The 15,275-nt window shown below is 45.1% G+C and overlaps 1 protein-coding gene across 35 annotated transcripts in view; it reads left to right on the forward strand.

Annotated features, from left to right (window-relative positions):
* The window catches only part of TMEM108 (transmembrane protein 108), a 343,659-nt gene extending 330,559 nt beyond the window's left edge, over positions 1-13,100 (forward strand). For all 35 annotated transcript variants that reach the window (XM_025449136.3, XM_025449141.3, XM_025449139.3 and 32 more), the window contains 2 exons: positions 5,367-5,521; positions 11,187-13,100. In XM_025449136.3, the coding sequence (XP_025304921.1) occupies positions 5,367-5,521; positions 11,187-11,309 (278 nt within the window). In that variant the 3' untranslated portion in view covers positions 11,310-13,100. The remainder of the gene's footprint in view (positions 1-5,366; positions 5,522-11,186) is intronic.
* The last annotated feature ends 2,175 nt before the right edge of the window (positions 13,101-15,275 follow it).

Raw genomic sequence — 15,275 nt, forward strand, 5'->3', positions numbered from 1 at the left:
CAGAGGAGTAAAAAATATAAACACAGTATGCAAGGAACAACCTTACAGGCAAAGACTAAGTCACCAGGTGAAGTGACTTGCCCAGGGTCCCAATCACATAAATCAGCTCAGATCCGATGAAAGAATCTCTTTGTCTGATTCAACACATTATTTCCCAAATTCCCATTGTGTGCCAGGCACTATGCCAAGCACTAGGGAATCAAGGTATATGATGTGGTTCCCTCCCCCAGCTCTTAGAACCCTCTCCCCACCTGGGCTTTTCTCTTTAAGCTGGACAGGACAGGGTAGGTCTAACCTTCACCCCATAGGCCACGCCCACGTGTATTTTATGGTTCTAAAAAGACTTCTACAGCCATTTTTGCCATGTGTGAGTTTGAAATTGGATCTTACTACAAAGCCAGAAAACCTATGGGCTGCCTAAACCATGCATGATAATGTCAGCCAAGAAAGATACAAGGACACAGCCTGGCACTGCACCTAGAGAATGCTCCCGGCACTCTGAAAGGAGCCTTCAGGTGCTGTGATAGAACATACTACTTTCTAAAGAACGGTATGAATCCTTTGTTCAAAGTGGACTCTTGCAAAAAAAAAAAAAAAACAAAGTGGACTCTTGCATCCTCTTGGAACCACAGACTCCACCTCCTTCAGCATCTGCCTTACATTTCCACTGTCCACACAGGAGGCTCCCCTAAGCCCTCACTCACCAAGATCCTTGCATTAGCCCTAGTTGCCTCCACATAGAGCTCCTTGTCCTTAGTCATGGCCCCAGCTGCTGTGGGACCATCCTTCAGGAACCCTGTGAAGGCCCTGATACAAGGGGCATCAAGACAGAATACTTGTCCAGCTTCAGAATACCATGCTCTTTCAAAGCACAGATGAGTAAATATCCAGGCTGTTTTCATAGCCTAATCCCACTCTAGTCATCAGATAAGCTTTATCCTAAAGCTCACTCTACTACATGGATCTTCTTTGCCAGTTTGCCATATGTTTCAGGCAGTCTGGTTTAGTAGCATGCATAGATTACCTCACACCTGGCTTTTCAGAACAACTCTGGCCTTGTCCCTGCTTTCTTCCATCTTCCAGAAACCACACTTCAGGTGGCCAGGGTTTGCGAGGTAGGTGCTTGAATCCCCTGCTTCTGTTGGAAGCAGGCAGTGATCATAGCAGATCTCAAGCCTGCCCAAGAAGAAATGTCATCAGTTCCAACAACCTTTCTAGATCATAAGCGCTACCCAATGGCTGGAAGGATATATGTGCAAGTACTGAGAAATTCTTTGTCTCCTGAGCCACACAGAGGTTCAGATGTGCTGAAAACCCGAAAGTGATCAGATCCAGGCCACATTTGGCTGGGGCAGTGGAGCCATGTGCCTCTTGAGCTGGTCTCTGCTGCCACCATCAGGATACAAAGAGCCCGCTACTTCCTGCTAGCACCCTCTGGGCCGGACACTGGCTTGGTCCTCGTGGACCGCTGTCAGTGCTCTGGGTTTTCATCAGGAGGTCAGTCTCGTGGCTCTGCCAAGCTCCCTGGCTTCTCCTGCACATGCCGCATCCATTCTCAAGAATGTCTTCACCCTCCCTCCTCGAAAAAGATGAAAGGCTCTATAGAGGGTGAGAACAGGAACCAGGCCAACTGCAGATGTTATTCATTACCAATCCAAGTTGAGCCAGGCTGAAGCAAAGTAGCACCTCTCTCTGCCCCTGGATATGTGAAGTTCCATGTGCACTGCACCCCAGAGCATTCTGGCTTCCTTCCAGACATGCAGTTAATGCCACTGGAGTATCAGTACAGCATTCAACAAGATAATATATCATGTGGCCACACAGTTCTTGGCTATATTCATCATTCTGTGGATGTTAGTCAAAATGGAATGTGTATGTGTATATATATATAATTATGTATATTATTTTATAAAATCTCTTACAGGCCCCAAATGACTTTGTAGTTATTACATAAGAAAACATGGATCAGAGTTACTCTATGAAAAGAGTAGAATAAATTGCAATGAGAAGGAAATGTGACCAGGAGGTTTGTCTCCTTGGGGCTTATGAACTAACGGAAGCAAGGGGATTGGGGAGTAGCCTCAGGGCCAGGCAGACTTGTCCAGGGGCTATCACCTCAGCTGGACCAGAGTGTCATGCCCATGCTTTCACAGCTCTTCTCTGTGCTTCCCAACCAGCACCCCCTGCTGGGAGCCTTGTAGTCCCACCCACCAGGATGGCAAGCCAGACGGTAAGCCCCCAAACCTGGTTTCCCTAGGCCGATAGCCTCATCTCCAGCCTGGCCTCCTTCCATATCCCGAGGACTCCCTGGGCCTCTTTCTCCAACCTCCAAAGTGAGGCCAGCCAGAGGGACCAACCCAGCCTTTGGACAATTACAGGCCCCTCAGGCTGGCATCACCAGACCAATCCTCCCCTCCAGGATGTCAAGTTTCTCATCTTCAAAATGAAGGAGCCAAACTGAAATAAGTCACAGCTCCCTAACTGTTTTTAACATTAAACCTGCATAAATCACTGGAGAAGAGGCCTGGTGTGACAGAAAGGCTTGGCTCGTGGAATCAAATATACCTGCTACCCAATGGCTGGAAGGATATATGTGCAAGTACTGAGAAATTCACCTCTCCTGCTAGTCACTTCACCTCTCCTGCTAGTCACTTCACCTAGTCACCTGTGGGGCTTGGACCATGTTACTTAACCATGGGTCCAATGTTTTCTCACCTATAAAAATAGGACTAATATCCACTGTGTTAGCTTAGGGCCTTCAAGAGGCAGATGTCAAGGGGGCCTTGGTAGCTCAGTCAGTTAAGCATCTGACTCTTGGTTTCAGCTCGTGTCATGATCCCAGGGTGGTAAAATCAAGCTCTGCACTGGGCTTTGCACTGAGTGTGCTGCCTAGTTAGGATTCTCGCTCTCCTTCTCAATCCCCACTCACTCTCAAAAAAAAAAAAAAAAACAGATGACAGCATTGACTTGTGTTTGCACAGAGTTATGTCATTTATAAAGTGCTCCCCATACCTCAGATAGATGTGTTCCCTGTAGTGTTCAGGGCAATGTAAGATAGCAGGCATCACCCTGAGGGTCACAGAGACCCAGGTCAAGTTCCATTAATTACCTGGGTGATCAAGGTCAATTGTGTTAATTTCCATGATCTTCATTTGCCTCTTCTGCAAAAAGGAAAAGTAACAGTACCTTCCTCAGTTATTTTGTGGGTTAAATCAGACTGTAAAGTGCCTAGGTCAGCACTGGGCACATATTAGAGACTCCATAAGCCTGAATTGTACTTTTTCTTGAGTCACTCAACAGTCATCTAGTGCAGTTTTTCTATCTAGATCTCTCTTGTGGAGGGTACTAGAAGAACAAAAAGAAAACTCTCATTAATTAAGCACTGACTGTGTATCAGTGTGTTCAGCATTTTGCATTCATGATCTCTAGTTCCCATTACAGCCCTGTGACTCCGTAGTAGCCAAGTGTGATAAAGTGATTTACCTAAAGTAACACACAGCAATCAAACTTGAACCCAGGCTTTTGGACTCTAAGCCCAAACTCTTTCTATAGCGAGGACAGCTTCTATTGTAAATGAAATGGCATTTGCGAGTCGCTGGGAGCTCCCTGAGAGAAACAATCAGGCCTCAAGTGCTAACATTTAAGGGGAGAAAGCTAGGAACAGAGTCCCCTGTTCCAATCCCCAGACCATCCCACAACAGGGCCAGCCCTGCCTGCAAGGCAGGGTCCTGGTCCTGTGTCCTAAACAGGCCCAGGTTGTGGAGCCAAGGGCAGTGTGGGCTTGAGGGAGCATTGGACTGGGGGTAGAGGACCTAGACTCTGCAGCCTGTGCCAGCCCAAGTTAGCAGCTTTATGAGATGCCAGAAAAAGAGAGACAGGACCCAAGGTCTTGCCCTAGCCCTGCCACTCACAAACCTATGACCTATGGCAAGTCAGCTGGATACTTTGGACCAGTCTTCTCATCTATAAAATAAGGAGATGCCCTAAATTGCAGATTTTCAGGCTGAGCTCTGTAGCTCTCCCACTTCACCCTTATTCATCCTTCAGTCAGCTCCTTCTATGGAAGGAAAGGAGAGAAGAAAAAGGAGAATTTGAATTTGGAAATTTTTCAAAATTTGAAAGTCTGTACCAGCCAGTCTAAAATTTATTTTAGCTCAAACACTCAGAAATGTCCTTTATATCTTTAAAACTTTTTAAAGGGGACCTAGAAGAGTAATGAGCAAATTAGAAGTCTTTCTGATCAAAGCAGATTGGATCAGTAGAAACTTGCCTAATGTCTCGGCCTTGTCTAGAGGCCTTTTCAGGTTGAGATGCCAGCAAGGCCAGGAGCTGAGAAGAGAGCTACAGAAACAGAATTACTGTGTCATCCTACAGGGACCTAGGGGGTAGCCTCTGAGGTCTCAGCTTGTATGAGTGCCAGCTTTTACAGATACCTGACACTGGCATATACAGGCCCCCCTGATGCTGGCCAAATCCTCAGGCTGCTGTGGATAGAGCTGGCCCTCTGCTGCCCCCTGGTGGTCATTGCCATCATGGTGCCAGCCTCTGGTCTGCTGGGTCTGGGGTCTCCTCTTCCCAGTGTAGATGGTCCGTGCCTCCAAGATGTTGAGTACAACCCTGCCTATCCCTGGCCTGGAGTTTCAGCCACCCACAGGCTGTGGTGATGGTGAGCCTGGGCAGGGGATCCCAGTCTTCATTTACTGCCTTTTCCCCAAGAGGGCTACTGTCATCCTTGTCAAAGCATCACCCATTGCACACTCTGAGCCTGGATAGGCTACATTATCTCTCCAACCTCAGAAGCCTTCCTTCTTGGCAAACCGAAGCACCTCTGTTCACACGTGGTTCATTAGCAACATCCAAATGTACTTATTCCTCCCTAGAGCCCCATAAGTCTCAGAGATTGGATGGACAGGGTCACACATTAAGGTCACCTCAGGAAAGCCTTTCATGATGACCCTAAAGTATTCACTCCCCAACTCCTCTCATTCTCTCACTTCACCCTGTTTTATTTTCTTTGAACAGTTATTGCTATCTGAATTTACCTTGTATTCATTTTGTTTATTATAGATCATGTCACCACCTGTATGTCCCTCTATACACAAACTGGGAGGGATATTTGTGATGTAGGGCAACCTTGTCTTTTTTTTTTTTCCACTCCCTCTCTCCCAGAACCTGGCCTAAAGTCAACATTAAACATTGCAGATAATTGTCAAACCAACAAATTAACAAATAGGGCAGGCGGCTGAATGAATATATGAGCATCACAGCCTCACCTGGAGACTTGTATCTGTCACTCAGCAATGCTGGCTCCATGCTTGTCTCCCCCCACATCCCCATACCATCTCTAATTTCGACTCTCTCTATAGCTGTCTTGCTGACAGTGTGCTGCCTGAGGAGGAAGAAAAAGACGGCCAACCCAGAGAACAACCTGAGCTACTGGAACAATGCCATCACCATGGACTACTTCAACAAGCATGCTGTGGAGTTACCAAGGGAGATCCAGTCCCTTGAAACCTCTGAGGTAATGAGCCCCAAACCAAGGGGTGCCCCTGGAAGGTCCAGCCCCACCATAGAGAATAGCACAGGCTCCAAAGTAAGCTGTGAAGCATCTGCTTGCTTCTTAGGGTCTTGCTCCTCAAGATGGTACACAGACTAGTAGGAGCAGTGGCAGGAGACTACAGACCTCACCCCAGCCCTACTGAATCAATCTGTATTTTAGCAAGAATTCTCAGGTGCTTTCTATGCATGTTAACATTCAGGAAGCACTGTTCTTGGAACCTCGGGTTTCTGGGAACAATTCAATAAGTATTCATTGAGGACCCATTTTGTGGCAGGCAGTCTCTGGGGACTGTGAAGACGAGAGCTTGCTCTCAGGGGGCATAGATCCTGAGATGTGGTTGACATATGAGCCCCAAGCATCATTCAAAAGCAAACAAACTAGGGTAGATACAAGAAGAGTTGCAGAGAGCTGTAGAAACCTAGGAGAAGAAAGCCTTTGCATTGAGGGTTAGGAAGGATAAATGGATTTTGACAGATATTATAGCAAAGGAAGTAACCTGAGTAAAGGTGGGAATGTGGGCTGGACACGCATATAATGGGAGAAAAGAACACATCGAGTCAAGAAATGTTGCCCAGAACATCTGTCTGGCCAGTGAGAGAGCTAGGCTTTGACCAGGCTCTCCTTCTACTCTCATACATAAGGTGAGGCAGAGGTGAGGGCATAGTAATAAAGATAGATTGATTAGACGTGGGCTTGAATGGAGTTCGTATTTTAGTCTTGGGCAGTTTGTGTGACCTAGTTTTAGAAAGATTGTGCTGATGGTCTGGTAAAAGTACTTTATACATGATTAATGAATGCATAGAAGGAGAGGAAGGGTGGTTTAATGAATGGATGAACAGATGGGACTACTAGAGATGATGAGAACTTCTGGAGATAGTTCCTTCTTCCCCTGCAGATCCGTCCCCCACAGCAGCCAGGATGAGCTTCTATTAACATAAATGTGATCACATCATTCCCATAATCAGAACCCTTCAGTAGCTTCCTGATGCTCTTAAGTTACAGTTCAGTCTTTTCACAGTCTTCTGCAGAGCCTGTTAGGTAGACTTGGCCCTGGCCCAACCGTCCAGCCTCACATCATTCCATTCTTCCCTCATTTGCTAAGCTCCAGCCACACCGGATTTCTTGTGATTTATTTATGGTGCTAATTTATGTCCCATTCTGGGGCTATGCATGATAGTTTCCTCTGTTGGAATGTATTCTGTCCCTCCCCAGCACTCCTTTACTTGTTTACCTCACTGACTCCTACGCATCATTCAGGCCCAGACTAACTTACTTTCTCAGAGAGGCCTTCCCTGACCTGCTAGGCTGGACTCTGCTCTCCTATCATATGGCCTCAGCATCCTGTGCTTTTCTATCATAGTGCTTACCAGAGTTGTAAGTGTGTAGCTGTAGCTACTGGCCTGATAATTAGTTTTTTGTTTTTTGTTTTTTGTTTTTTTTTTTTTTGTTTTTAAATTTTTATTTATTTATGATAGTCACACACACAGAGAGAGAGAGAGAGGCAGAGACATAGGCAGAGGGAGAAGCAGGCTCCATGCACCAGGAGCCCGACGTGGGATTCGATCCCGGGTCTCCAGGATCGTGCCCTGGGTCAAAGGCAGGCGCCAAACCGCTGCGCCACCCAGGGATCCCCTGATAATTAGTTTAATATTTCACTCCCCACCTAGAATACCCAGTTGCTTCTATATTGTGAAACCCAGGGATCAGTTCTGAGCATTCCGCTTACTCGATCTACCAGCAGCATCAGCACCTCCTCAGAAAGTTTCTGTCTTCAACCCATCCCGTCCTGGCTCCCCTCCCTCTCAGCAGCTCCTTCTCAGTCTCTGTCACTGACTCCTTGTCCTTTGGCCAGCCTCTAATCACTGCAGTGCCCAGGCTCAATTGTCCCACTGCTTCTCTTCTCTCTATACTTAGTTTCATGATTTTTAAGTACTCTCTCTGCACCATTGACTTGCCGTTTCCATCTCTGGCCTTGATATTTCCCCTGCACTCCAGATTCACATACCCACCTACTACCATGCATGTCTAATGGGCATCTCATATTCAACATGCCCAAAACTGAACTGTTGACTTCCCCTCCCCACCCAAATACCCAGAAGTTCCCTGGTGTTTCTCATTACATGGATGGCACTGCCAACTGCCTTTTCCTCTCACATACTCCACATCCAGTCTGTCAGCAGATCCCCTTGGTTCTTCCGACATAAGAGTACTTTTCTCTACCTGCGCTGCTGCCTCCCTCAAATCATGGATTGTTGTAGTGGCTTCTGAAAACAAGATCCCAGCTACCATCTTGCCTCCTGCAGTTTGTCCTCCACACAGTAGCCACAAAATCTTCTCAAGGAAGGACTTCACATCTGCCATGGCTTCATGGCTCCAAACCTTCAAATGGCTCCTCTTCACACTCTGAACAAAATCCAAATTCCTCTTACCAGATCTTTCATAGGCTGGCCCCTGCCCACCTCCCTGGCCCCCTCCTGCCAGACTGCCCATTGACCACACACTTGAGCCACAATGGCCTCTGGCTCTTCCTCAACACAGTTCTTCCAACAATACAAGATTGCTCTCTCACAGATGTAAAATGCTCTTTTCCTGGTTCCATCCCCCACTTCCATCAGGTCTCTGTTCCAGTGCTGCCTCTTCAGGGAAGCCTTCCCTGACTTATCTATACAGAGTAGAAAGCCACCCCCCACCCCCATGGTTTTCTATACTCTTTTCTGCATTATTTTTCTTCAGAGCACTTCTTGCCACTTGACATTGCATCATTCTCTGTTGACTGGCCTGTTATCTGTCTCTCCTACTAGAATATAAGCTGCCTGAGGGCAGGAGCCTTGTTTGTTCTGCTCATTGCTCTATCCCTAGCACCTAGACAATGCCCAGAACATGGTAATGTTTATCACATGAATGAACTGTGATTTTATTTATTTATTTTTTTTTTTTGAACTGTGATTTTAATTCATGACTGGGCCGTCACCCAGTCCAAAGCCTAACATACAGTGGATGCTCAATAAAAATTTTTAACTGGGGACACCTAGGTGGCTCAGTGGTTGAGCATCTCCCTTTGGCTCAGGGCATGATCCCTGGGTCCTGGGATCGAGTCACAAATCGGGCTCGGAGCCGCCTTCTCCCTCTGCCTATGTCTCTGCCTCTCTCTATGTGTCTCTCATGAATAAATAAATAAAATCTTTAAAAAAAAATTTTTTTAACGGAAGGACAAAGCAACAGGCTCCATGAAAGCATTGACCTTTAGTATGGTCAGTGTACATCTTGCATAGCAAAATTCATAACCACACTTATTGTGGTGAAGCATTTCATAATGTACATAATTGTCAAATCACTATGTTGTACACCTGAAACTAATATAATATTGTATGTCAATTATACTTCAGTTAAAAAAATAAAAATGTTTTTAAAAGTGTTCCTGAGAACTATTACAGTGAGTAAAAAGATGGGTAAGTTGGCAAAAGGGCTGGCCACACTTTGAGTGTGGGCTGTGAATCTCTGAATCTCTGAACTCTAAATTTCTCATATTCTCTTTGCAAATTGGTAAGTGAAAACCAAAACCAAAGGACAGTGTCTGTGAGCTTACTATAGAAAGGGCCCTGCTTATGCAGCATCCCAATTAGTCATTCCACCCCAGAGCACTGGGGCTGCCTTCAGACAAAAGCCAGAGGTTCTGGTCGAGGCTGCCCCCAGCAGTCACCATCCTAGGTTAGGAAGTTGCCATAGAACCAGCAGCAGGAAGGCCAGTTTGGCTTCAGAATGGGTTTTATCACTGTTTCCCGCCCAACAGGTCTACTGCCCTCATTCTGCTTTATGTGGAGTAATGTTACAATTTGTTCCAACTCTCTGGGCACATACAGGCCCTGCAGACCACCCACAGAGTGGTCATGCAGTCACAGGGCATATACCCTGCACTCCACAACCTGGGGCTGCACTCACCGTAGTTGTAGTTGCCAACTTTCGTGGCTGCCAAGTGCTTTGCCTAAGCAAGTTTCTCTGGTGCCCTGTTCCCATTCTGGATTGATGAAAGCAGCAAAACACAAATCCAGGCTGTATAGGCAAAACTAATGCCCAAAAGGTGCCTATAAATTTTTCCATGCTTTCCCACGCCCCCTTTTCCTTCCCTTCCTCCTCCTTTTTTTTTTTTTTTCCTTTCTTGTCTGTCATTTCCTAAGTAACTTTCTTTTCTACACTGTAGGAAGTCTCCACATGGTTCACCCTTGGTGAACATTGCTTTGTACAAACTGTAAAATGACATGCCAGATCTCAGCCTCCAAAATCTCCCTCCACAGCTCAACGCAAAGCCCAGTAGAGACAGAGGGGATGCCCTGTTTTCCGTAGTTAGAGAGATGCTCCTGTGTCCCTCTCTCAAATGGGCACTCTATCAATTCCAGACATTGAAGAACATTTTTATCTTCGGAAAAGACGTTTCACTGACAAATGGCCGTTGTTCCTTTCCCTCCTTATTGTCCATAAGGCAATATGTACTACTCAAAAATTATCCATGTTTTGGTTACAATAAACTTCAGCAAGTTAATTGTATCTTCTTCAAGTGAAGACATCTCACCAAGTCTGGATTAAGCCGGTTCTACCTAATTACTGAGTCTTTGCTCTAAAGTAGCCTGTAGGTTCTGAGATGTCAGTATTTTAGAACTGGGATAAGCTGACTTTTTTTTTTTCCCTAAATTAATACCTGGGCCTGAGTCTGAGTACAGACATTTATTTTTTTTATTTTTTTAAAGATTTTATTTATTTATTCATAGAGGCACACAGAGAGAGAGGCAGAGACACAGGCAGAGGGAGAAGCAGGCTCCATGCAGGGAGCCCGATGTGGGACTCGATCCTGGGTCTCCAGGATCATGCCCCGGGCTGCAGGCAGCCCTAAACCACTGCGCCCCTGGGGCTGCCCTGAGTACAGACACTTAGTGGACCACAAATGCTTACAGTCCTTGTTAGTTGATGCCAAAATCATTTAAACAACCTAATCAGTGAATTACTTATTTCTAGATTCTTCCATTTCTCAGGCTATGTACACAGACTAAATTTTTCACTTGCCACCTACTGTCACAGAGATTCATATCCATTCACCTCAGTACATCTAGTGCTATAAGAAATGAGGCAATAATTCTGGGAGAACTCAGGAGGGGGAGGAATGCACCCTTGAAGGCTCAGACAGGTGAATGGTAAGAGAAGAAAAAGGTGGGAAATGTAGGGCATGAAAGTGCAGGTAGGGAAAGCTGCCAAGTCTCCCAGAGATCTGTGAGAAAGAGGCAGGAAGGAGAATCAGGGGCCCACATAGACCCAGTTTTACCCACGAAGGCAGTGGGCCATGCGCTCACTGTGTGTTGCACATGGCAAGCCTTCTCAGACTTCTCAGTGGAAAGCAGTCCCATCTCTGGCAACCTGTCATTCAGGAAGCAGGAAATCTTCCTGCAGAAGAGCAGAGAGGGCTCTGCACTTCAGCATTGACAGTGAGGACGATGAAAATGTTTACCAAGCAATCCTATTTGGAAATGGATGTCCTCCTGTGTGTGTGTTTCCTTATGAATGTTTTCCTTATGAATGTGTGTTTCCTTATGAACGGAACCCTCCAAGTTCATACCATCTCCTCCCTCTCTCCTCTCAGGACCAGCTCTCGGAGCCCCGATCCCCAGCCAATGGCGACTACAGAGACACTGGGATGGTCCTTGTTAATCCCTTCTGCCAGGAAACACTGTTTGTGGGAAATGATCAAGTATCAGAGATCTAACTGCAGCAGCCCTTGCTTTGCTGTTCCCTACCTGTCGTCTCTAAATTATAAATATACAAATATATATTATAAATATAATCTTTGTGTAACCCTGACTTAATAAGAAACATTTTCAGCTTTTTTTTCCTAAGAATTGTCAACATCTTTTTTATAAGTGTGGTTTAAAAAAAAAAAAAAAAAAACTTTACAGAATGATCCGTGGCTTTATAAAATAAAGGTATTTCTAAGCAAAGCAGTTGCATTGATTGCTTCTCTTAATAACTGTCATTGAGTACTTGGGGGTCCCAGCAGCCCCAGGCAGGTGAGGAAAGAAATAGACCTGTGGAAGTGAAATGTTAAAATAGTCAAGAACACAGCTTCTTAAAGTTCTGGTTCTTCTGGATTCAGTGGGACCCCACTTCCTCCCCCTGCACACCAGTGAAGGCAACTGGACCACCCAAGGGGAAGCAGCAGACTCATGCACAGAGCAGGAAAAGGGGACCTCTCATCACCCCAGCGGATGATCCTGTACCCACACAGTGGCACCATTGACTGTCAAGGCTAATACCATCTGAGTTCAGGACAGCAGGCAGGAAGGAACGTGCAGCCCTCAGGAGTCTGTGGAGGACATTAGGCATCCCAAGGCCACATCCTCCTAACATCACACGACAGGGAGCTTCCACTGTGCTTACAGGACTGCCTTGCCCTGGCAGAAAAAAAGCCCCACCCACCCCCAAGCACATTCCTGCATCCTCTCCAACACCCACATCTGCTTTAAAACTCGTGCCTTTCTCTGAAGATGGTTTAGATGTGGATCCTAACCCTGGAGCTTTGGAATGCTTGCCCTTCTTCACAAATCAAATGTTTATTGGGGTTCAGCTTTGTTTTCTCAAAAGGCATCACATTTTGCCCCTTGAGGAACATGTTTATATAAAAGGCCTTGAAGTGTGGAGCTGTGATTTTCTAAACCCTCCTGTGATCTTACAAAACAAAGATTGTCAAGGTGGATTGCTTGGGAGAAGACATCACCATATCCCTATCCCTCCTTGACACAAGCAGGTGGACCTGCTTGTGGGTCTGCAGGTGGGCTTGCCACCCGGCATTCATTTCCCAGTCTCCCCTGCATGGCTGCCTCTGCAGATGGCTGGCCAGCCACCTCCCCTAGCCCACACTCAGGAGGGTCAGACCCGCAGAGACCAGGGGCTTCCACAGATGGCTGCTTCTCACTTTTTTCCTAATAGATGGTGGGGAGAGAAGAGAACTGCTTTGACTCTTTCTCTAAAGAAAATTAGTTTGATAGTATATTTTGAATATAGATGTTCTTATAGTCAGATTGGGAATTGAACTTGAATGTTGATTCACATGTTTGTGTTGTTGCTGTGGTCTTTTTATCATAACTTTTTCCTTTCTTCCTACATTTCCTTAAAAAAAAAAAAAAAGATGGCCTTCAAAAATGTGTGTTCTCAATGTTGTATGAATCTACTTAACATGAGTTTGGTGGTTGTCTCTCTTTAAAGACTCTTCAACCCACAAGGAAGCAGGTTAAATGTTGCTCTGAGATTCGTTTGCCAGCGTGCTGCTGTCTGAGCTTTTAACCTTATATTTCTGTCTGCTATTGCATTTACTATAGCAATGTGTGTGCATATATAAAGAAATATGTTTGTAAAGTAAAATTATATATAATATATGTAATCAAAGATACATATGTTATATATACACATATATATATGTGGATGTATGACTTATTTTTCCTTATCCACAGAATTCAACTACCATGTATATATAAATAAACTTATTTTATTAGCCAGAGGATTAAGTTGCTAATGCATTTTGCATTCTTTTCATTTTAAAATAACTTTTAAGTCTTCCTTAAGAACTGACACTGCTTAATGTTCATCTGTACTTTTTAATCTATTTTAACAATAGGTTGGGTTTTATGAGCGTAATGAACTAATAGGATTAGCAATTTGTCATTTGATAATACAAACCCTTTAGAACATGTTTGTGATGTCTCCAAAACAGAGTCGTCTCTCTTTAGGTCTTTGGAAACATTGATGTCAAGTAAAATAAATCCCTTCTCTCTCCTCTTCCTCCCTGGGGCTGAGGGTTCTACTGTATATATCTTTGGGTTGGAGAAAGCTGGAGTTAACCTGGCCACTGAGAGTTAACATTCCATAGAGAATAACAGTGCATAAACGTGACACCTGTGCAAACAACTTATTCAGTAGCTTGAACCCTTCATTTAGCCTTGGATGATACACCCCGGAATTCCTGCAGTTCTCGAGACCTAGTCAGCATCACCTGTGTTAGGAGGATATTATTCTGACAGTCTGGTGGGTGCCATGGACCCTACAGCGTGTACCAGAGATGTATGTCTAAATAAATAAGGGACACTGCCAGCTTTTACTTGACCAAGTTGGTTCCTTATACTGTTAATCATATAACCAACATTAATATTTATGAAGTTTCTTCTGTGTCATTTCAAATAGACAAAGTAGAAGGCGGGGAAAAGTTGTAGTCTTAATCAGCAAGGAAGAGCACATAGAATATTCCAGTAGGTAATCATAGTTTTGACCTCTGCCTGTGTGACTTTGGATAGTATCCTGTTCTCTAGGTGGTGGGAGTCAGAGGGGTTGCTAGATATGTCACTGACTAAGAGTCAGAAGAGGTCTTCTCATCCCAGCTCTGCTACTACCTTGGACAAGTCATTGGAGCTATCAGGGTCCACATCACATAAGGAGTTAATAACCCATCATTTGACACAGTGATTATATTTTTAAAGTAGTGCAGTGCACAGCCCAAATAGTAGTACATGTCAACCCTATATCTACCTCCTAAAGTTGAGTTGAGAATTCAATGAAATAAAGTATGGAAACCATACACAACACTAGGATGGATTCAATACACACTAGAAATTGACTCCCTTCCCCTTCTCTCACTTGAGGTGGGTTCTCATGTTACAGGATTTGGGATAAATATCCAGCTCTGGATTAATTGTGGCTACTTGGATTCTCTAGTGCAGAACTTAAGTGCAGTAGGTTTTAGGTTTTAGTGGGTTTTGTTATCTCAGAGGATCTTTTTTAGACCTGTAAAAGTACTTGAGATGTGACCATAACAACATACCTTAGTAGGTGCTGACAGTAAGAATTAAAACCCAGGGGTGTCATCAAATCCTAACTTGAAGCACCCTTAAAGAGCTTACTGGAAAACCTCTTTGTTCTTATTTATTAGTCTTCTGGAAAATGGAGAAACAGAAGTGTAGGAAACAGCTACAGCATAAGAAGTGCCCAACATGTGTGAGACCTGAATTTGCCCAGGGTGGTTGTCTACTACTTAGAGAGAGCTCAGGCCAGTGCGTGGGAAGTAATGTCCAGAGACATGGAGCAACATGGCCAACATCAAGCAGCTGATAAACAGCAGTGTTCAAGGTAAAAAAAATGCCACCGAAGGACCTGAAGCTGCTACCAGAACTGAGAGAGGGTGAGGGAAGAAACAGGCTTCATTTGTTTCCCTTGAGTTCATGGGGCTGCCTCCACCATGGGTGGTTCACATCCATATCCATTGTCTATTACCTGTGTGGACATGCATGCACATTCACACATTCACATACACAGCACACGTAAGGATGTAGAAAGTTCTGAAATTGGCCCTGGAACATCTGGATTCAGTCCTGGGTCAGCCAGCCACTCACTACACTTGTGATCTGAGGTCTCTAAGCCTCGGTTTACTCATCTGTGAAATAGGGCTGTTTGATGCCTGCTTTGCCCTCTCTTAGGTGGTGAAGGACACAGACCCAGATGAGCCTCCTCCACAGCCTGCACTGATCTAGCCTCCCCCACCACCAGCAGAAAAATCTGGGAGGTCAGGCACATGACCTTGCAGAGAATGCATGAGTGCCTTTCTGCACACAGCCCTGGGGCAGGGACCATTTCTCTTTCAGCTCAATGAATGGTGGAAGCTCATAGAAAATAGCAGACAAAGCAGGCC

The sequence above is a fragment of the Canis lupus genome, chromosome 23 (assembly GCF_003254725.2).
Source record: "Canis lupus dingo isolate Sandy chromosome 23, ASM325472v2, whole genome shotgun sequence".
Classification (NCBI taxonomy): domain Eukaryota; kingdom Metazoa; phylum Chordata; class Mammalia; order Carnivora; family Canidae; genus Canis; species Canis lupus.